Source organism: Schistocerca gregaria, chromosome 2 (assembly GCF_023897955.1).
Source record: "Schistocerca gregaria isolate iqSchGreg1 chromosome 2, iqSchGreg1.2, whole genome shotgun sequence".
Taxonomy (NCBI): Eukaryota; Metazoa; Arthropoda; class Insecta; order Orthoptera; family Acrididae; genus Schistocerca; species Schistocerca gregaria.
This window is the reverse complement of record NC_064921.1, coordinates 314,965,109-314,989,404: the sequence shown is the minus strand read 5'-3', so window position 1 is coordinate 314,989,404 and position 24,296 is coordinate 314,965,109. Positions and strand designations below refer to the sequence as shown.

General features: G+C 43.9%; 1 protein-coding gene across 1 annotated transcript in view; it reads right to left on the bottom strand.

Moving 5' to 3' along the window:
• LOC126336139 (uncharacterized) overlaps nucleotides 1–24,296 on the bottom strand; it is a 132,776-nt gene that overhangs the window by 13,640 nt on the left and 94,840 nt on the right. The window contains exons 4-6 of the mRNA XM_049999630.1: nucleotides 23,691–23,896; nucleotides 19,184–19,291; nucleotides 15,317–15,504 (exon numbers count right to left, since the gene is read on the bottom strand). Of these exons, the coding sequence (XP_049855587.1) occupies nucleotides 15,317–15,504; nucleotides 19,184–19,291; nucleotides 23,691–23,896 (502 nt within the window). The remainder of the gene's footprint in view (nucleotides 1–15,316; nucleotides 15,505–19,183; nucleotides 19,292–23,690; nucleotides 23,897–24,296) is intronic.

The following is a 24,296-nucleotide window of genomic DNA, read 5'->3' as shown; positions in this document are numbered from 1 at the left end:
TGCCGCAACACGACGTGGTACGTCTGAAGTAGTGCTGGAGGGAACTGACACCATGAATCCTGCAGGGCTCCGTAAGTGTACGAGAGGGTGGAGATCTCTTCTCAACAGGACGTTGCAGTACATCCCAGATTTGCTCAATAATGTCTGGGGAGTTTCGTGGCAAGCGGATGTGTTTAAAATCAGAAGAGTGTTCCTGGAGCCACTCTGTTGCAATTTTGGACGAGTTGGCTGTCGCATTGTCCTGTTGGAACTGCTCAACTCCGTCGGAATACACAATGGACATGAATGGTTGTAGGTGATCAGAATGGATGCTTATGGACGTGTCACCTGTCAGAAGCGTATCTAGACGTATCGGGGGTCCGATCTCACTCCACCTGCACACTCCCCACACCATTACAGAGCCTCAGCCAGCTTGAACAGTATTGGGCTGACATGCAGGGTTCATGGATTCATGAAGTTGTCTCTATACCCGTACACGTCCATCCGCTCGTTACACTTACACACGCTTCACACCATTACAGAGCCTCCACCATCTTGAACAGTTCCCTGCTGACATGCAGGGTTCATGGATTGATGAGGTTGTCTCCATACCCGTACACGTCCACCTGCTCCATACAATTTGAAACGAAACTCGTCCGACCAGGCAACTTGTTTCCACTCATCAACAGCCCAATGTCGGTGTTGACGGGCCCAGGCGAGGCGTAAAGCTTTGCTTCGTGCAGTTATCAAAGGTACACGAGTAGATCTTCGGCTCCAAAAGCCCATATCGATGCTGTTTCGTTGAACGGTTCTCACGCTGACACTTGTTTGAGGCCGAGAATTGAAGTCTACAGCAATCTGCGGCAGGGTTGCACTTCCGTCAAGTTGAACGATTCTCTTCAGTCGTCATTGGTCCCGTTGTTTCCGGCCGCAGAGACGTCGGAGATCTGATTTTTTACCGGATTCCTGATATTCACGGTACACTCGTGAAATTGTCGTACTGGAAAGTCCTCACTTCATCGCTACCTTGAAGATGTTGTGTCCCAACGCTCGTGCGCCGATTATAGCACCATATCTACATCTGCATCTACACTGATACTCTGCAAATCACATTTAAGTGCCTGGCATAGGGTTCATGGAACCACCTTCACAATTGTCTATTATTCGAAACTCGTATTGCGCGGGGAAAGAACACCTATATCTTTCCGTACGAGATCTGATTTCATCGTGGCGATCGTTCCTCGTTATTTATGTTGGTGTCAACAAAATATTTTTGCATTCGGAGGAGAAAGTTGGTGATTGGAATTTCATGAGGAGATTCCGCCGCGACGAATAACGCCTTCCTTTTAATGTCGTCCAGCCCAGATCGTGTATCATTTCTGTGACACTCTCTCCCATATTTTGCGATTATATAAAACATGCTGGCTTTCTCTGATCTTTTTCTATGTACTCCGTCACTCCTGTCTGGTAAGGATCCCACACCGCGCAGAAGTATTCTAAAAAAGGACGGACAAGCGTAGTGAAGGGAGTCTCCTTAGTAGGTCTGTTACATTTTCTAAGTGTCCTGCCAATAAAACGCAGTCTTCGGTTAGCCTTCCCCTCGACATTTTCTATGTGTTCCTTCCAATTTAAGTTGTTCGTAATTGTAATACCTAGCTATTTAGTTGAATTTACGGCTTTTGGATTAGACTGATTTATTATGTAACCGAAGTTTAACAAGTTCCTTTTAGCACTCTTGTAGATGACCTCACCACGTTCGGACTCACTCAAATCTTGATAAGCTGTCATTGGTGCAGCAGGAACAGATATCACAACTGCCCCAGACCATTGTTGTCTTATAAAGGCGTTGCCGACCGCAGCACCGTATTCTACCTGTTTATATATGTCTGTATCTGAATACGCATGCCAATGCCAGTTTCTTTAGCGCTTCAGTTTAATTCTAACATTTGTGACCCCTTTGGTGCCCCTCTCAACTGGGCACCCCAAGGAGCTGCTTGTATCGCTTAAACCATGAATCGGATCTTGTCGGATGGAGGTAACGCGTGAGAATGCGGGATGTACGTGATGCTCCATTGCACCACCAGAGCTCCTTCGGACACTACCAGCCGTGACCCCAAGACGTACCGGGTCGCTTCTCACACCATGACGCTAGAATTAGCGTCATTATGCGTCTCCAAAACATTGGAAGAATGGAACGTCACCACAGCTCACCGCCTTTCGCCATTCTGGATTGTGGAGAACCACGATTTTTTTTCTGAACACAATGTAATGTATTCATCAGCAGTTGGCGCGCCCTGGTCATGGCACCTTTGCAAACGCAGCCGTTTGAGATGTGGTGTTAACGACAGCCTATGCACGGAGTAATTACCTAGTCCGGCTGTTGTAAGTCTCTGACTAGTGGTTCAGGATGACACAGAATTCTGCAGGGAGTCCACTACTTGTTCTCGGATGGCAGATACAGATGTGAAGATTTTACGATGTGACTGGTACACAATAACGCGTTGCTCCCTTGTGACACACGTGTTGGGTCAGAACCTTGACGACAAATATGCCTGCATTCGTGTTGCCATGCAGTCCAACACAGGGCCGCTATCACATCCGAATGGCTCACAAATCTGGATACTGCACGATTCGACCAGCCGGTCAAATGGGGACCCACAACAACGCCCTTTTAGAATCAATCAGGTGCTGATGCCTCTGACTCAGACATGTATGTAGCATCTCCCTATCCTTGACAGTCATCACTAAACATCTAACGTTGTTTATGCCTCTTATATATCCTACCGGGTCTGGTTACAACGCTAAATGCGAACAAAACGAATGAGTTTTGCTGGCCGTTCTAACTGCCACAGACAACTACAGCTCTAATCATTCACAATCCTGCCAGTAGTGTTTACAATTACAGAGTTACAGTGACATCTGACTATTTCTTCTGAGGGTTTCACTTTTCTTTTTTAGCCAATGCAGATCTTTTTTTCTCTCGGAGTCTAGAAAATATCTTCCCTGGCCAATCCGCCAGTCATTCACCTGGCTACATGTTTCGTATACCTCTGTTACATTTTCATTTCCTCATCACTATGTGTGCTCCTGTAGAGTCCCGTCTGTTCCTACATTCGAAAGGACAGTCGTTCAGATTCCCGTCCGGTCCCGTAGATTTAAGTTTTTCGTGCTTTCACTTAGGTGTTTAAGGCAAATGCTGGGATGATTCCTTTGAAAGATCACTGCGATTCCCTTCCCCATGCTTTCTAACCCCAGGATTAGCAGTGTGCTTAATGACCTCGTCGACGATGAGACCCAAAACCCTTCTCTTTCTTTATTTGATCTCTGACCCATTTATAAGGATTTTAACGTCTCTCTTACAAATTGCAACCTGCAACTCCCCGTTGCTCGCTGAATTACATTCAGTTTTTGGATGATTTTAAAATCGCATTAAAACTTCGTCTCCCTGCCGTAAGTAAAAAACTGGTGATACACTCTGATTTTAAAATTTCGTTTTAAATCACATAGCAATCTGAGTTTGGAACCCCTTTACAGTTTAACAAAAGTACTCTATGCTTTTTACTTCGTGCCTCGCGCCCGGGTTCCCGGGTTCGATTCCCGGCGGGGTCAGGGATTTTCTCTGCCTCGTGATGGCTGGGTGTTGTGTGATGTCCTTAGGTTAGTTAGGTTTAAGTAGTTCTAAGTTCTATGGGACTGATGACCATAGATGTTAAGTCCCATAGTGCTCAGAGTCATTTGAACCATTTTTGAACTTCGTATTTATCTCTTTCCCTTTACATCGAGTCGTTGCTTTCAACTGTCCTTAAGATAAATGTTATCCACGGGTTATAAGACTTCATTATTAATTTTTAATGTTTTCTTTTCTATGGTTTTTAATCCCACTTCCACACTTGCTCTTATAAATGCTTCCATTCACTGTTGAATTTTATGTGCAGTTGAGGCAAACAGTACAGCTTTGAGCTGCTACTAACAATCTTTATTTATAGCAATTTATAGCAACCTTTACTTACACAACCAGGTTCAGTCGTCCGACCATCATTAGGTTCATAATAGGGTCACAGCATCACGTTTGGCGAAACACAAAATCATTATCGTAATATACATTACATCATCAGTGTATAAAAACTCTGATGATAATGATTTTATATTTTGCCTAAAATGACGCTGTGAACACGTTTATGAAGTTAATGACGGTCAGACGACTGAAAATGATTGGGTAAATAAAGAATTTTACCAGCAACTCGAGGAGGTAATACGATATTTTTCAAATACACTCTAAAAATAGCGACCCACCCCGAAGGAATTATCCGAATGGGATGTTTATCGATAGATATGATGTTCATGTACATACAAACAAAACAGAGGAATTGGATGATTTATTGAAGAGAAAGAGGTTCACAAAATGAACAAATCAATAACGTGTTGGTCCACCTCTGGTCCTTATGCAAGTAGTAATTCGGCTTGTTATTGATAGAGTTGTTAGATTCGTGTTGTATTCTATTTTTGTCTTATGGTGTATTTAAACGATGTGGGCCACAGCCTCCTGGAAACAGCACAATGTCATGAACAAAGAGTGAAGGTGGTTCAGCTATGTTCTACTAACAACCATTCTTTCATTTTCCTAGTATAACAAGCTGAAAACTTACTGAACGACCAATGAGAACAGTTTTGGCGATGTGGAAGCTCCTTGCCTGAATTGCTCTTTCTACTCCGAATCTTCATCCTGATGGAGCTTAGTACAAGCTGTACCACTGACGAATATATTCTTCGATATATCAACACAGACTGAACAAATACATTTTTATAGGGCTGTCAGCACAGGTTTTGTTGACATGAGTTTAAAAGTTTCTTCAAATCTATGACTTCCAGAAAATGTGGTAATTTCGTTCACGGCTTGACAAGGGACCTTTACACGATTTTAATCTCAGATAAAAGTCCTACATTATTGATTTTTATAAGTAAACCTACGTTCGGCTTAGTGATAGCTTAACCTTATCTTGTACGTTATTGAGGGAGTGCTCACAGATCTTCAGTTTTTTTAATGATTTGTCCGTGTCTTTACTGTGTAGTTTCAGTTGTCAGGAATCGTCTTCATCTGCAAATAATTCTTTTTGTGTAGATTTTTCTCAAGTTTTAAACGCTTCTTCATTCTTATAGCTGTTTGATACACATCTTACATTACTTCCTGCATCTCATTATTTTCATTACGATCCATTTCTATTTCCGATTCGACACTTCAGCTGTATAAGCATAGCTGGCCGGAGTGGCCGAGCGGTTCTAGACGCTACAGTCTGGAACCGCGCGACCGCTACTGCGGTCGCAGGTTCGAATCCTGCTCCGGGCATGGATGTGTGTGATGTCCTTGGGTTAGTTAGGTTTAAGTAGTTCTAAGTTCTAGGGGACTGATGACCTCAGAAGTTAAGTCCCATAGTGCTCAAAGCCATTTGAACCATTTTTTTTAATAAACATATAAACAAACCTTGGTATTCATGCATGTAAAATTTTCTCTCTTTCATTAGTCTTTCAATCATTTGCCACCTTAGCAAATGACCAGGTACTTAAATTATTTCGGGCACATTTAGTTTTACATTGTAAGTCAGAGTGCAAACTTCTTGTAACATGCCTTATATTTCAATGCAACATTTCAAGAAAGACTGATTATTGAAATTTTGGAATACTGTTCAGAATATGGTTTACATTACCCCACAATGGTTTGAATGTGACCGAAATTGACAGTCAAAAGTAGGATAATGAGTACAGATGAATTATTTTTTTGTCTTGTTTTCCTGAGTGCTGTAATGGGATTGCTGGAAAATGACCACATCGTCACACTATCAAGTCACTACTTCGAAAATGCTCAATGAAGCGAACAAAATGCTGTGACATGTGTGACGCTTCCACTTTAATGCTTGTTCTTTACAAGACATAATGGACCCATCGTTTTACTTCAGACGGATGATAACTTATTTAAAATAAAAATCTTAGACGGTAACCTCGTCTCTGTAATAATTTAAAGGTTTTTTACATTTTTCTTCATTCAAACTGCCTCATACGCAACTTGTTTGAGAAGTTTTCCCACATTCTACAGCTCTTCATTGATATAGTTCATTAGTCATATTTCTCCTAAAGCGTCGTTCATTTTCATTTGTTACAGGTTCGAAATACTGCCTTCATGAAGTAAATGTAGTTCCTAAGACTTTTGTGGGAGTCGTTCGTGTCTGAGATCGCTCCTCCTTTTCCATTTTGTACAAATTTTTATATCTGATGTTGACGAGTAATTAGCTGATGGTATATCATATCCTCTGAATACTCTTATACTGTTAGCCTCTCCATCTGTGTATTAGTATAGTCTACAGGTTACCTGTAACGCGAGGAAACCCGCATAGACACAGCCGGAAAAAAGTTATTACGCGTGAAAGACGACTTAGATTTTGATCCGATGATGGCATATGCCACCTGGCGAATAGCAAATGTACTGATAATGTTTTCAATGTCGTCCGCCATCAAACAGCATAGTGGCGTAGCCACCAGGGCGCCATTTGTGTGTATCCTTTAATAGGGAATGTTCACAGGCAGAAGTGTCACTGTAGTCCAAACGTGTGAAGGCAACCATGTCACGGAGGGGCACTCGTGCTTCCTACAGCCAACTCAGCGAGTCTGAAAGGGATCAAATTGTGGCCTTTCTAGTAGCGGGATGGTCCTTTCGGAGAATTGCCACATAAGTCGGACGTGCGGCGTCAATTGTGTAACGCAGCACAGACGCCCACCAGGATCGCGTATTTTAAGGGCAGCAGTGGCGGATCGTACAGCGGCCGCAGCACAGGTAAAGAGGGCCTGTGAGCCCAGACATGCAGCACGAAATGGTGCCAAGTGGGTTATGAGTAGTGGGACTACAGTCACGCACACCTCTAGCCTGTCTGCCCCTTATGCCGCACTATAGACGAGCAAGAGTCCACTGGTGTCATCAGACGATCTCTTGAAAGATGGAAAGACACGGCGTGGTCTTCAGCGATGAAAGCAGATTCTGTCTGCACGCAAATGATAGTCTTTCACACGTGCTACGTAGACCTGACGGGCGCCGTGTCGTAGAGTGCATTCGTCCAAGACTGTCTGGCCCAACCCCAGGCCTTATGGTCCAGGATGTAATAACCTACAAGTCTCGTTCACCTTCGGTGTTTCTGGAGGAGACACTAACCAGGCGTTCAGTACGTCCAGAATGTTGTTAGACTCATTCTTTTGGCGTTCTTGCAACAGGAAAGTGATTTGTTGTTCCATCAGGATAATACTCGCCTTCACACGGCACGTGATGTTCGAGATGTGCAGCGAGTTCCCTGGCCAGCACGGTCTTCGGACTTGTCTCCAATCGGGTACTTGTGGGATGTGATGGGTCGAGAATTGAATCGTGCAGCTCGTCAACCAACAACTCTTACAGAACTACGTGAATATGTCGAGTAGGTATGGTATATTGTACCCCAGGACACTATTTGCAATCTGTACGATCGACTGGATGCCAGATCAGCACCTGTATTGCCGCCCGTGCTGCCTACACTACATACTAATGTAGGTGTTTCAGAATAGGTCGGTATCTGGTACGTCAGAACCACTTGCGCCATTGATCTGTAAATGTAATAATTCCAAGTACTCCATATGCATTAGTGAAACAATAAATCTTGAGTGAACTGGGAACTTCTAAAAGGGTGTACTAATTTTTTTTCTGGCCATGTATTTATGGATGCATTTTCCTCCGAAAAAAAACTTGTTGCTTACTTTCAGCCAACTGAAAGGAATCAGTTTCTTAGTAATTTTGGATACAATGTGTTTGCCGATTCCGCCTTCTAGAAGTTCCCAAATATTGGACTGATATCTCCAGATAAAATTACCTGATACTTGTTATTACGCCGGCCGGGGTGGCCGAGCGGTTCTAGGAGCTACAGTCTGGAACCGCGCGAGACCGTTACGGCCCCAGGTTGGAATCCTGCCTCGGCCATGGATGTGTGTGATGTCCTTAGGTTAGTTAGGTTTAAGTAGTTCTAAGTTCTAGGGGACTGATGACCTCATAAGTTAAGTCCCATAGGGCTCAGAGCCATTTGAGCCATTTTTTTTTGTTATTACGTTTACGCAGTACATGTCGTCCATTTCTTTTTTCTTCAGTTAGATACACCACAATCATCATTCAGGTCTTTCTATCCCCTCTTAACGTAAAATGTGAATAATTTGGTATTGATGTAGATGTATCTCTTGTTTTTCTTTATCTCTTTTTGTGAAACTCTACTGGTACACTCCATATCTTCTTTATTCCACCGTAGCTCAAGGAATGTTTTATTAACGATATGGTCTCTCGGAATTGCTTACTGCATTTTGTTAAAACAGCTTCGTCAAAGTTGACGTTCGTCAGCACTTGATAATTTTTTTCTGTATTAGTTGAACCCCTTAAATTTCACGTAGCTTTCTTCGTGTTGGAACCTTAGAAGAGTAGTCTGAAAGTGATTCTATGATCTCTCTGCGAGATACTTAACTGTGAATTGCTATCATGCCTTAGTAGATGCAGCTATGGAAGTGACTGGCAATCAATGTAGTCCCAAAAAGTGGGCGGGAGTAACGTCATCTACATTCCATGTAGAGGTAAAGAGTAGGCAGCAGATTTCTCAAATTAATTGCAATGTTTGTTGTTTAAGAGATATCGTGTTGTGCCTGATGAGAGAAGGAGAAAAGTCAAGCAGCACGCGTCAGAGTTTAACAGTGGCAGCATGGTGACTGTCTATACTACGGTTTACCATTCCACGGTATTACTGGTGACGTTGACGGGGATCCAACACATATCACGCGTATTGCGGGACCAGCACCTAATATTATGGTATGTGGTGCTATCGGGTGCACAATACGATCACATCTGGTTCACATAGTCGATAATTTGGGCAGCAGACGTTACATCCATGTAGTGTCAATGTATAAGAGTGTACTGTACCTCCACCATAACTTTCAACAAGATAAAGCAAGACCACATGTTGGCCTTGCTGTCCTAATTCAACTATTGCCCTGGCCAGCACGTTCTCTAGATCTTTCACCCATTGGAAACATCTGACCATGGGTTGCCAAGAGACTGGCACTTCATTACTCGCCAGCGATTACAACTATATAACACGACATGGGGTTGAAGCAGCGTAGAATGCCGAACTCGTATCTGCTGTCCAGCCTCGGTTAGACTCGACGCCCTAATGTGTTAGAGCCACTGTTGCTGCTAAAGATAGCAGCTGCGTGTGCACAAAATTGCAACCTGTATAACTCAAATCATCTACAAAGTGATTCATATATTCTTCCTACTACGCTGCATGCGCACAATATATAAAGTTTAGTTATTTTCTATCTTTACGTACATTCTCGCTACAGAGCTTCAGACATCTTTAAGGATCGTTAATGCCTTGCCTTCTGTATTCTGCTAGCGTTGATCTTCACTTCGATTCATCCGCCTTCGGAGTCAGTTTCTTCACCCCACGACAAGAGATTTCCCAAACTCCCTGACAGTAGTCGAGAGGAAGGAGACGGCTTATACCGGCATACACAGCTTACGTTGGCCGCGTGCAGCATTCACCCCTTTACCACGATGGAAAAAAATCAAGAGGCAGGTTCAAATCTCCTGTATTCAAAGCGTTATGAGGAATGAACTGCAGCATCGACAAGATGCAGCCTTTAGTGTCTCATGACGACGACTTCCTCTCCTCCTTTTGTACAGGTATAGCAAAAAACAATCGTCAAATTTTTCACAAACGTTCTTCTCATATAGACGATGCATTCAAAAAAGTATTGTTTCCATGTTACAGCTAATTCTCTACTTCTCATCATAATCATATTAATCCCGGGTAACGCACAGTATGATACACTTTCCTAAATGACATACGTGCATCAATCCCACCATCCGAATGAATTCCTGATGCGCTGATATATCTCTATAGAACTGCGTATTGTTTCACGACCTTACACATTTCGGGCACGAAGACTCTGTGCATCTTGTATCGGGGTTCCGTACAAAAGAGCTATCAAATGCCCCCTGAAATAAAGGTATGTTGGGATTAGGTCCAGAGAGCGCGTAAGTCGATGTATTGACACACCTTTACGTATTCACCTGTCAAGGGATCTGGTATTTAGAAGCTTATGCATGTGAACGCAAACAATGAAGTTAGTCGAATGTCAACAAAAGCAAAGAAGTTAGTGACATGTCAGCATTACATTTGTTCAGTTGGAACAACTATTACTACAGGTGAACCTAAGAATTACAATTTACTGTAAAACATAACCAAGAGAGTAGTTTGAACATTTCATGTATGATAAATGTCGTATAATTCTGGCACTTCCTGTTTCTGTGTCTTTCCCATGGTTAACGTGGTTATCAAAACAAGAAGAAAATGAGCTCTAACATGGAAATAAAGAGACTCCGAAGTCATGTCTATATAAGATATTTTCCTCCCCTATGCGTGAATAATGTTCCCTTAAAGTATGGCAATAACTTTTTGTTACACCTTGTAGAAAAGTTGGAAAAATTTGTTAGTTTAACCTCGCCTCCGACAGAGCTCGTAAGCTGTGTGTCCCATCGCTTGTAAGTACACATTGAGATTGGAACTATGTTCATTCTGACCGGTAACTATTTGCAGATATTTTTCCCTGTGGAAAAAATAATGGCTTCTTTTTATTTTTGTGAAAATTAGCTGCAAATTGTTTATTTCTTGTTGATTACATAAGTTCCATGTACAACGTTGTTAATATAGGTCACGTACTTACTTCCTATAGAAGAATAATAGTGAAATTTTGAACTATTTTTTGACATTTATAAAATTAGAGATCTTCCTAGTGTCAATATAATAGTATCACGAGATTTTATATTGTAGGGGCCTACTTACGTCTAGATGGACTAGATGGAGTGAAGTTCATAAATCATCTTGGAACGTAATTTTTTTTATGTATTATGCTGTTAACGTATGTCAAGTATTTATTTTCTATTAAAACTGAGTGTTATTTTTTGACAGTCGTAAAATACCACACCGTTTTTTGTTTATCATGTTGTGTTCGTCCCTTTTCTTTTTTTATTATGTCAATAAAGACCTCCAAATAATTTTTGTGTTTATAAAGCAACACTGTAACGATCTGGCATTTTACGACTGTCAAAAAAATAACAAATAATTTCTGTATAAATTAAATAAAGGACCTAGATTAACAACGTAAACCATAAAAGAACTTACATTCTAAAATGATTTATAAACGTTACTCCATCTAGACGTAAGAATAACATAATATCTCATAGTACTATTACATAGACGTCGAATAAAATGACGTATAATTGTAATGTAAACAGGAACTTTTTTATTTTTTGTTTTTAATCATCAGTCTTCTGACTGGTTTGAAGCGGCTCGCCATGAATTCCTCTCCTGTGCCAACCTCTTCACCTCAGAGTAGCACTTGCAACCTATGTCATCAATTATCTGCTGGGTGTATTCCAATCTCTGTCTTCCTATACAGTTTTTGCTTTGTACTCCTCCCTCTAGTACCAGTCCCTGATGTCTTAACACTCTCACTCTGTCCCTTCTCCTTGTCAGTGTTTTCCAGATATTCCTTTCCTCTCCGATTCTGCGCAGAACCTCCTCATTCCTTACCTTATCAGTCCACCTAACTTTCAACATTCGTCTGTAGTACCACATCTCAAATGCTTCGATTCTCTCCTGTTCCGTTTTTCTCTGTCCATGTTTCACTAACATACAATGATGTGCACCAAACATATATTCACAGAAATTTCTTTCTCAAACTATGTTTAATACTAGTACACTTCTCTTGGCAAGGGATGCCCTTTTTGCCAATGCTAGTCTGCTTTTGATGTCACCCTTGCTTCATCCGTCATTGGTTATTTTGGTGCCTAGGTTGCAGAATTCCTTAACTTCATCTAATTCGTGACTGTCAATCCTGATGTTAATTTTCTCGCTGTTCTCATTTCTGCTACTTCTCATTACTTACATCTTTCTTCGATTTATTCTCAATCGATATTCTATACTTATTAGATTGTCCATTCTATTCAGCAGATCCTGTAATTCTTCTTCACTTTCACACAGGATAACAATGTCATCAGCAGTTTGTATCACTGATATCAAATTCACCTTGAATTTTAACTCAACTCATGAATCTTTCTTTTATTTCCATCATTGCTTCTGCGATGTACAGATTGAACAGTAGGGGTGAAAGACTGCACCACTGTCTTACACCCTTTTTAACCCGAGCATTTCGTTCTTGGCCTCCACTCTTATTATTCCCTCTTGGTTCTTGTACGTTTATATATTAGCTGTCTCTCCCTTCAGCTTACCCCTGTTTGTCTCAGAATTTCGAACATCTTTCACCATTTTACATTGTAGAACGGTTTTTTTAGGTCGACAGATCCTATGAACGTGTCTTGATTTTTCTTTAGTCTTGCTTCCATTATCAACCGCAACGTCAGAAATGCCTCTCTAGTGCCTTTATCTTTCCTGAATCCAAACTGATCGTCATCTAACACATCCTAAATGTTCTTTTCCATTCTTCTGAACATTATTCTTGTCAGCAAATTGGATGCACGAGCTGTTAAGCTGATTGTACGATAATTCTCGCACTTGTCGAGTCTTGCAGTCTTCGGAATTGTGTGGATGATATTTTACCGACAGTCACATGGTATGTCGCCAGACTCATACATTCCACACACCAACGTGAATAGTCATTTTGTTGCCACTTCCCCTAATGATTTTGAAATTATGCCTCATTTGATCTTACATCCTCCAAAGCTCTCTTAAATTTTGATTCTAATACTGGATCCCCTAACGCTCCTAAATCGACGCCTGTTTCTTCTTCTATAACATCGGACTAATCTCCCCCTTCATACAGACCTTTAAAGTAGTCTTTGAACCTATCCGCTCTCTCCTCTGCATTTAAAAATGGAATTCCGGTTGCACTCTTAGGGTTGCAACCGTTGCTTCTAATTTGACCGAAGGTTAATTAGACTTTCCTAAATGCTGAGCCAGTCCTACCGACTATCACTTCTTTTTCGATTTCTTCAGCTATTTCGTCTTAGCTTCCCTGCACCTCCTATTTATTTCATTCCTCAGCGACTTGTATTTTTGTATTTCTGACTTTCCCTGAACATTTTTCTAGTTCCTTCTTTCACTGATCAGCTGAAGTGTTTCTTCTGTGAGCCATAGTTTCTTTACAGTTTGCTTCTTGTACCTATGTTTTCCTTCCCAACTTCTGTGATGGCCCTTTTTAGAGACGTCCATTCCCTTTCAACTGTACTGCCTACTGAGCTATTCCTTATTGCTGTATCTGTAGCCTTAGAGAACTTCAAGTGTATCTCGTCATTCCTTTCTACTTCCGTATCCCACTTAGTTGCGTAATGATTCTTCCTGACTAAACTGTTAAACTTCAGTCTACTCTTCATCACTAGAGCATTGTGATCTGGGTATGTATATATCTGCTCCTGGCTACGCCTTACAATCCAGAATCTGATTCCAGAATCTCTGTCTGACCATGACGTAATCTAAGTTAAATCTCCCGTATCACCCGGGCTTTCCTCCTTTTGTGATTAGTAAACTGTTGATATTTATAAAAATATCGGAATCCGATATGTCGATACTTAAAAAATATCATTACCGGCCCTTGGAAAAAATATCGTTGTAACGACGGAAAAAATTAAAGTACCGGTCTATAAAAATATCGGCTCCACATTGCAAATACACTGCCAATTTTAGAGTTGTAATTTAAGTTTTGATTTATTATTTGATATTCTGTACATCAACAGTAGCCTGGCTATCCCCTTAGAGCAAGAACTGAAAGGAAAACGATGCACGGTCACGCTTGGTGATTAGCACTTTGCTGTAGTGGTAACTCCATGTTAAGTGGTACAGTGAAAGGTGTTCCATGGGTCCGTCATTCGGTTTCGTCACATACCGTGTTTTTTCATTCCTGTAAACGCCAGAGAACTAGCAGTTGTAGTGTCAAAAGTGCGAGGTGAAGGTAGACGTACCACCTTCTGCTGGTAGCACCGGGCGCCGATTATGTTAGCATTTCCTCTCACAAGTCTCCGCCCACTGCAAAGACCAGTCTTGTCATTAAGATTTTTCTTCATTATTCTCCGCAATTGTTTTTGAAGAAAGCCAGTGGTAAGAAATAGACTAGTTGCCTTAAAAATTGTTTTTTACGCAACTGGTGTGCTATGTCTTCACATCGAAAATCTTTTTATTCCATTCACACCGCCACCCCCCGTGCAATCGGAATTCTTCTTTGTGGCGCCTGTACTTGCCTCACACAGTCAAAGAGAAAGACTAACGTGATGAAAGCTCAAAAAGTAGTAAGACTCCTTCATACATTGGAAGTAAAATTATGTTCTACTACAAGTTGAAAAGAGCAATTTCAAATATTTTCCGAAAATATCGCAAAAAATGTAATAGAAGACAAAAATATTGGCTCTCGATATTGCCATTTCGATATCGATGTAACGATGAGAAAAGTATTCCGATATATTATGATAGTTTCCAGAATGAGATTGTTACTCTGCAGCGGAGTGTGCGCTGATATGATACTTCCTGGCAGATTAAAACTGTGTGCCCGACCGAGACTCGAACTCAGGAACTTTGCCTTTCGCGGGCTAGTGCTCTACCATCTGAGCTACCGAAGCACGACTCACGGCCGGTACTCACAGCTTTACTTCTGCCAGTATCCGTCTCCTACCTTCCAAACTTTACAGAAGCTCTCCTGCGAACCTTGCAGAACAAGCACTCCTGAAAGAAAGGATACTGTGGAGACATGGCTTAGCCACAGCCTGGGGGATGTTTCCAGAATGAGATTGTCACTCTGCAGCGGAGTGTGCGCTGATATGAAACTTCCTGGCAGATTAAAACCGTGTGGCCGACCGAGACTCGAACTCGGGACCTTTGCCTTTCGCGGGCTAGTGCTCTACCATCTGAGCTACCGAAGCACGACTCACGCCCGGTACTCACAGCTTTACTTCTGCCAGTATCCGTCTCCTACCTTCCAAACGGATACTGGCAGAAGTAAAGCTGTGAGTACCGGGCGTGAGTCGTGCTTCAGTAGCTCAGATGGTGGAGCACTTGCCCGTGAAAGGCAAAGGTCCCGAGTTCGAGTCTCGGTCGGCCACACAGTTTTAATCTGCCAGGAAGTTTTATGATGATAGTGCTTGGAGAAATATCGATATATCCCTAATTATGACCTTATGCAAGCTGTGGGCCCAACATAGAAGACGATATGTAATATAACATGAATAGTGACAGTAAAAGAACACGTATGATGAACCGAGAAGAGCGGCCGGCTTACGTACCTGCAGGAGAGGGGGTCGACGTGGAAACCGGTGCTGCAGAAAGGGGGCGACCGGCACTCGCAGAGGCAGCGCCTGTGGTTCCAGCGCCGCACCCCCCGGCAGTGCGCCTGCGCAGCGGTTTGCCGGCACTGGCAGCTGCACGAGTTCTCGTCGTACCACTGCCACGGGCTGCAGTCCTCTGGCTGCACCTGTCACCATTCACAAGTACAGTGGCGTCACGCAGCTGCGTGATTTGTAGTCGTAACACGGTATCGAACTGCAGCCGCAGCAAGTGCTTACAAAACTACAGGCCTCAAGAGGCAGTGCAACCGCGATGAGGTACGTCGGTGGTGGAATTTTCCCTAACTGCAACAACACGAGCTATAGATACACGTCCAGACCTCTGAAGAGAAACAGATTCATAATGTCTACTGCGACATTCAGCTGCTAAGTCACTGTTGTATCTCCTCAGCAATTCCCATCCTCCTCCTTCAGTATATCGACAACACTGCTCTCGTTGGCCTCTGACAAATACTACAGAGATCTCTGCGGTTCAACTCCCCAATGTAACCAATGTCTCTTCGACATAAGCGCAACAAATGTTTAGCCACTACTACTTTTGAACTGTGAAAAGTGGTTGAGTCTACGTTTCAACGCTGATTCATCAATTACAGGATGCGTCACTCTCCACTACCACTGACAAGGCATTTACTTGCACTCCGTCACTGACTCGTACTCTAAAATAGCACTCTCCTAGTCTTGACACAATACGAAAATGGAAGTTTCATGTACTTTCTATCTAGAACAAAGGCCATAGTGGGCTCAAGTTCAACAGTGAGACTGCAGACTTCCAACAATCTGAGATCCAACAGAACAATTAGCTGATCCCTCCAAATGTTTGCAATATTACCAGAATTTCTGCACACTAAAAATTTCACATGTCCGTCCAAACTTTAAACAGTATACACTACTCACTAATTTACGTATCTGCCTATACTTCTCATCATGCACCCTTCATAATTTTACCAAATTACCTTGCACCAGCTGCAGACATGAAAGTAATCACCATCTATTTTCTCATCAATATGCAGTTCCGGCACCCTTTACAAACAATGCTAGCTCGTCCTCTTAATCAAACAAACACTTTCCACATCCTCTGTCTATAATGCTCCCACCATTCCCACTACAATTTTGGTAAACATTTTTGGAATGCAGTGATCAATAGATTATTATATTTTAACTAAAGTTCAGTCTTGATCACAACACTTATGTCTCAATAACATACACTCCTGGAAATGGAAAAAAGAACACATTGACGCCGGTGTGTCAGACCCACCACACTTGCTCCGGACACTGCGAGAGGGCTGTACAAGCAATGGTCACACGCACGGCACAGCGGACACACCAGGAACCGCGGCGTTGGCCGTCGAATGGCGCTAGCTGCGTAGCATTTGTGCACCGCCGCCGTCAGTGTCAGCCAGTTTGCCGTGGCATACGGAGCTCCATCGCAGTCTTTAACACGGGTAGCATGCCGCGACAGCGTGGACGTGAACCGTATGTGCAGTTGACGGACTTTGAGTGAGGGCGTATAGTGGGTATGCGGGAGGCCGGGTGGACGTACCGCCGAATTGCTCAACACGTGGGGCGTGAGGTCTCCACAGTACATCGATGTTGTCGCCAGTGGTCGGCGGAAGGTGCACGTGCCCGTCGACCTGGGACCGGACCGCAGCGACGCACGGATGCACACCAAGACCGTAGGATCCTACGCAGTGCCGTAGGGGACCGCACCGCCACTTCCCAGCAAATTAGGGACACTGTTGCTCCTGGGGTATCGGCGAGGACCATTCGCAACCGTTTCCATGAAGCTGGGCTACGGTCCCGCACACCGTTAGGCCGTCTTCCGCTCACGCCCCAACATCGTGCAGCCCGCCTCCAGTGGTGTCGCGACAGGCGTGAATGGAGGGACGAATGGAGACGTGTCGTCTTCAGCGATGAGAGTCGCTTCTGCCTTGGTGCCAATGATGGTCGTATGCGTGTTTGGCGCCGTGCAGGTGAGCGCCACAATCAGGACTGCATACGACCGAGGCACACAGGGCCAACACCCGGCATCATGGTATGGGGAGCGATCTCCTACACTGGCCGTACACCTCTGGTGATCGTCGAGGGAACACTGAATTGTGCACGGTACATCCAAACCGTCATCGAACCCATCGTTCTACCATTCCTAGACCGGCAAGGGAACTTGCTGTTCCAACAGGACAATGCACGTCCGCATGTATCCCGTGCCATCCAACATGCTCTAGAAGGTGTAAGTCAACTACCCTGGCCAGCAAGATCTCCGGATCTGTCCCCTATTGAGCATGTTCGGGACTGGATGAAGCGTCGTCTCACGCGGTCTGCACGTCCAGCACGAACGCTGGTCCAACTGAGGCGCCAGGTGGAAATGGCATGGCAAGCCGTTCCACAGGACTACATCCAGCATCTCTACGATCGTCTCCATGGGAGAATAGCAGCGTGCATTGCTGCGAAAGGTGGATATACACTGTACTAGTGCCGACATTGTGCATGCTCTGTTGCCTGTGTCTATGTGCCTGTGGTTCTGTCAGTGTGATCATGTGATGTATCTGACCCCAGGAATGTGTCAATAAAGTTTCCCCTTCCTGGGACAATGAATTCACGGTGTTCTTATTTCAATTTCCAGGAGTGTATATTTATTCTTTACTAGATGCAAGTAAATGGAAATGTCTCCTCCTAAAAGCATTCTTTCCATTTACAGCCAGGTGCGGTCTCACTGACAGAAAATACGTGTCCGTGAGGGCAATCTATCACGCCAGCTTAAGCAGTGTAAAGTTTCTACCTGAAGTGAAATCCAGACAGCGTGATTCCTTACTAAGAAGTATTTCCGAAAGTCTTGGAAACGATGACTGGGGAGTAATCAGAGAACCCTTAGTGGCGTTGGATATGACTGCTGTACTAATGTCTTGGTTCAGTATGATGTCTTATCTTCTGACTTCAGGAATGATTTATTGTGAACACGCAATGATAGAATTTTATGTCGTTCCTGTGGATGGAACAGTTCATAAAGTTACAGTATTTGCTCTCATTAAACTGTAGGAATATCGCAAAGCATGTACACTACAGTGCCGTACCATATGTATCTGACACGGTTGAACTGGAAACACATGATGCAGAACAACTAAACGAAGAGGGAAAGATACTGAAGAAACTTCTATGCCCTAAAAGAAGTGATGAGAGATAAATGCGAAGACCTAGGGGAGAACTGTACAGGGGCCTGAAGACAATATCGGGAGACACTAGAAAAGGGAAAGATTTGTGCTACATTTATTCAAGATAAACAACCGGTACACAAGAGAGAAGACAGGAACTAAGCCGGCCGTAGTGGCCGAGCGGTTCTAGGCGCTACAGTCTGGAGCCGCGCGACCGCTACGATCGCAGGTTCGAACCCTGCCTCTGGCATGGATGTGTGTGATGTCCTTAGGTTAGTTAGGTTTAAGTAGTTCTAAGTTCTAGGGGACTGATGATGGTGCTCAGAGCCATTTAATCATGAACCAAGTGGATTGTTTAATTCGGAAAGGACTGTGGATCAACGTGGAAGGGCAGGAAAATTGGAGAAGCAAGTATACAATGACAAATACACCAGAGATCAACGACAGAGAAGGACAGATAAATGTCGGTGACTCACCTGTGGTGCAAACGAGAGAGAAGGGTACTGATGATCGCGGAACAAGAGCACAAGAAGAGATCAGAAAGGATGAAGAGGTTCTGGATAAGGAGGAAAAAATGCAATCCATGAAGGGGGCTAACCGTGGTCGTACAGAGGCTGTAAGGTAAGAAGAAGAAAGCAGATGTTAGAATATGCTACGGTACCTTGCAGACACAACCGCACTCTACGTGGCTCTCCACCGGAATAACCTTGACGTGAACGCTCTCCTTTAACGTCCCGTTGGCTAGCAACCGGCTGGTTACAGACAGCACCTGCGGATGAACAACAGCCACAAATCAAACACTCGACATCATACGAAAGGAACGTAAAACTACAAAAATAATCGAGAATGTATGTTATATATACTCCGCAAGCAGAGAGTATTTCTGGTACCACTATCTGTTTGTCACTTCCTGTTCCATTCGGGAATGATGTGTAGGAAAAGTTACTATCGGTAATACTCTGTGTTAGCACTGCTTTCTTGGATTATCTCGCTGCAGTCATTTCGTGAGACGTATGTGACAGTAAGTGCCGTGCAATAAAATTGCAATGTTCCTTCCGGAATGCATGCTGATGGTTATTTGTATTCGCAACTGTGAATACATATAATGTAAAAACTAATGGAGTCAAAATCCGGTGTCTGGCTTCCGCAGATGACCTAAGCACCTTATCCAAAGACGTACATTCAGCCACAATTGAGATAAATCTCCTGGAAAAACTGTTGACAGAAAAAGCAATGTATACGTATACGTATACAACCAAAAAGAAGAACATGACTAATGTCTTATATGCTCAGAAATCACTAAAAACAGACTTCAGAAGGAAAAACAAAATTCAAAAGCTCAAAATCTTGGAAAAAGTATACAAATAAATGGGATATAAGCTAATGACACCAAACCCTGATCGACAGTGACTGTGAAGGAACTCTCCAATGCTACATACAATAAAAAAAATCATTTCCCATAAAAACAAAAATCAGGAACTATACCACTGTAACAAGACATGAAGCACTTTTCGTAGCAGAATGCATTGCTTCACTCAAACTAGAAGAAATGTAGAGGAACTGAGAAGGAGATAAAAGTCTTTAAAAATTCTGGGGTCGGAAACAGATGGAAATTACAAATATAGTGAGTAACAAAGAACGAAACTGAAGAAGTTTTTACACAATTCGGAAAAAAATGTCACTTTATTTGGCCATATAAAAAGAAGTGAGGAAAGTAGTATAACTACAGAAATATTTCAATACTTCAACAACAAAAAGAGGAAAAAATAAGTAGAGCGAAGAAAGTCAAAAAGACTTAGAAGAAAGAAATATTTCTGAAGAAGATACATAATACAGAGGAAACTTCAAGACCTAAGTTAAGGAAACGTAAAAAGAGCGCAAAGGAATCGTAACTGAAGAACACAGGAAATAGCAGTATGAAAGGATGAAAAAAATTGGGAAGAAAGAAAAAAGAAAATCTTCCGGAAATAATAAATCATAAGTGACTGTTGCACATTGTCCATAATTTGACGGACAGGACGATAAAAAGTACTTGGGTGACATTTCGTCACAACTGGAAACAGTCCTGAGTTTCTGACAAGTAAGATACACCCTTCGCCCATCCACTGAAACTCAGGTGTTACTTGATTATGTTAGGATCGACTGAGGCCTACCCAAAGCAGGTGAGGGCAGAGGTAATTGTTGTGATCTCGCTTATAAAGAGAATCAATGACTCAAATTGTTAAAGATCGGCATTCGCACTTGTTCAGACTTCGACGTTTCTGTCAGAAGAAGGAGAAAATTTTACGTCACATCTTTACGTCACAACCAGGAACGGACGTATTTCACGATGGACCCCAGAACTGTTATAGTTTCACTTACTCTGGTGTTACTTGCAGAAGTGCTTTTGGAGTGAACATGGTGGGGTATAGCTACGCCTATGGGGGGGGGGGGGGAGCTGTGTTACGCACCTCTTCTCCGTACTACAAGTGACAATGAACTTTTATTGCGGGTTGTTAGTTTTTATCTGATGATGACAAAGATCGAAACGTCGGGCTGATTACGACGCACCACAAAGGAGTTATCCGAACGGGGCGGATATTGCTAGGTGTGGTGTACACGTACAGCAAAACAAATGATTACGATTTCAGAATCATTGGATGGTTTATTCAAAAGAAAAATCTTAGGAAACTGGCGAAGTCGACAACGCGTTCGTCCACCTCTGTTCCTTATACAAGTAATTATTCGGCTTGGCATTAATTGACAGAATTTTTGAATGCTCTTCTGAGGTATACCGCACGAAATTCTATCCAACTGGCACGTTAGATGGTCAATATAACGAGCTGATTGGAGGGCACTGCCTGTAATGCTCCAAACGTTCTCAATTTTGGAGATATCCGGTGATCTTGCTGGTCGAGATAGGGTTTGGCAAGCACGAAGATAAGTAGTAGAAACTCTCGACGGTGTGTGGGCGAGCGTTATCCTTCTGAAATGAAAGTCCACGATGGTTTGCCATGAAGGTCAACAACACGGGGTGCAGAATATCGTCGACGTAGCGCTTTGTTGTAATGCTCCCGCCGATGACGACCAAAGGGATCCGACTACTATGAAAAGAAGTGGCACCACAGGCCGTCAGTTCTGGTTGCCTGGCCCTGTTGTAACCGCAGAAAAGCCAAGTCTAAATGCAGTTGTTCTCAGACGATACACCAGAAATCATACGGGGAGATAGAGTTAACAGGGGACGCCAGGCGTGTCAGAGGGGTCACAAAAAATAACGACGCAGCCAGATAGCCGAGGCGGCGGTCCAAGCGGCCAGGCAGCTGCGCGTGATAAGCAAGGAAGCAGACTCAGCTATTAAGATAAAAAGGGCGCTCTGGGCAGGTTCCTTAATAAGCAATAACTTACAGTATCAACACTCTTGGCTAGAGGGAGAAGTCTGGGAGCGGAGAGAGAAAGAAAGAGGGCCCTAGGTGGGGACCGCACTACGTCATGAGGAGCCAATGAAGGGCTCAGGACGCAGTGCGTGACCATATAGGGAGAGGCCCCTCTACCCCTCCACCCAGCTTCTGAAGAAAAGTACTGAAGTTAATACTAAAACAATCCCTAATAAGGAAAAGTTGCACTCGACGCTACGTCATGCCAAGCGCTGGCGGGGTCGAAGGGGAAGAGCTAACAAAACTCGGAGGCACGCCGCTCCGGGAATCTCTCTCTCTCGGGTTTAGGCAGCGACGGTAGTCAGCGTGAGTAGCAGCCGACTTGGGCTGAGGGCGGGCTGCAGGCAGACAGTTGGAGATAGTCGCCGATGAGCGTTTAGGCAGCGACCGCGGGACTCTGACGTAGGGTGCTAGTGTGGGCAGCAAAGTGCTGGAAAGTTCTATCAGGCAGCCAGAACGGTGGAAGTCAGTCACCGTCTCTGTAATGGGCTTGGCTATTCTGTAGGTACAATCACTACGCAGTTAGGGTGATCTGTATTCTTTATGAATAAATTAGAACTTTTATAACGTCCATACGAGTTTACTTCTACCAACATCCTAGCCTTGTACCTTCACACCAGGGAATTTAACATCTTAGCCAGATCAAAAGTCTCCCTCTCAATTAGGTCAACCGGCTAATTCCCGTTTACGAACCGTGTCGCTCAATCCCTCGCAAAACCCACGCTTGGGACGCGACAGCCCTATAGCGGGCGACGGTGAGCATGGTATCCCACCGCTGTCCAGGGCGTCTGTAGACACGTCTTCAGCCCGGAATCTCATTGACTGGAATATAATTGTCTTCAGTGCTGAGTTCAGCTTCGAACTTGCGCCGATGAGTAGCGAAGACATGTCTAGAGACGCCCCGAACACCAGCAGGACGCCAATAAGACCGTCGCCTGCCATATAGCCTGACAACTAGTAGTGATGGTCTGGGGTGCCATTTCATTTCACAACAGGACCCTTTGATATCTACGGCACTCTTGCAGCACAGCGATACGTAGACCATATTCAATGCCTTGTTTTATTGATTAGTCTTCGTGCTTGCCAAACACTATCGTGGCCAGCAAGCGCGCAGGATCTTGCCCAATGAGAACGTTTGGAGCATTGTGGTTAGAGCCCTCTAATCAGCTCAGGATTTCGACAATCATCCAACGCGCCAGTTGGATAGAATTTGGCATGATCACCCTCAGACGACATCCAGCAACTACATCAAAACTTGCCATCCCGAATCTTACATAGGAGCCAGAGGTGGGCCAACGCATTATTGCTCAATTCGTGAAGCTCTTTCTCTTGAGTAAAACCTCCAAGTTTCTCTGTAATTTACATCACATCTAACGATTTCCATGCCATTCGGATAATTCCTTCGTGATGCCTCGATTTTTTTGTGCTCTGCAAACATTTGACTGCCGAAATTGCGCAATAACGAAACCAAAGATATACTTTAACCCATCCAGTGGCTGTCAAAGAAACTGTTACTGTTCAAGCAGTCTGTGTTTGTCGTAGAGCCTGTAGCAGCTGAAATAATGGACTCGGGGAATTACTCCACGGGCAAACAGCCCCTGCCGAATTGACAAGGACACGTTATACGCTCCTCCAGTGCATAGTCGCCTTCACACTCTCAGCTCTCTCGGCTCGAATGACGCAGGCTCCGGGAATGTCCAGGGAGTACTGTTTGCAGCAGAGTAGGGCTGTGTGGCAGTGCTGGGCGGTACTCACCTTGCGCTTGACGGTGGCGGTCTTGGTGGGCGCGCAGTGTTCGCCGTCCCCCGGGCAGTCGCAGCCGGCGCAGCGCCTGACGGCCACGCAGCTGGGGAACGTGATGGCGTCGTGCTGCGTCACGTTGAGCGTCACCATGGCGCGCCGCGGCTGGCAGCGCAGGCCCGTCAGGCGGCGGTGCAGCGACACCAGCTGTTCCGGCGACACTGCGGGCACCACACACCGCTTCTGCAGTAATGCTACCGAGTCCGTGCTAGACCAACACCGACTCGAAGGAAGGCCTCGGCACTTGTTGGTGAAGTCACGTCAGCTAGCCACGGCGAACGCCAGGTCTGTTGCACGCAGAAACACCTGGGAGTGCTTATCACTATAAATCTCTTATTTTTGGGCAAAATGTTTGGTATTGTTTTGGATTCTGCAGTTTTATTTAGATGAAAGATTTTCTTACTGTCGTAAAGCTACAAATGAAGATCATAGTTCTGTATTACTGAATCCTGTTGAAACAAACGTAGATCAATATGAGAAGATGCTTTGCACTATTGCAAGCTTCGGAAATTTTACATTCAAGTAACTATATTTACTTGATCCACTTTGCTATCGAAACTT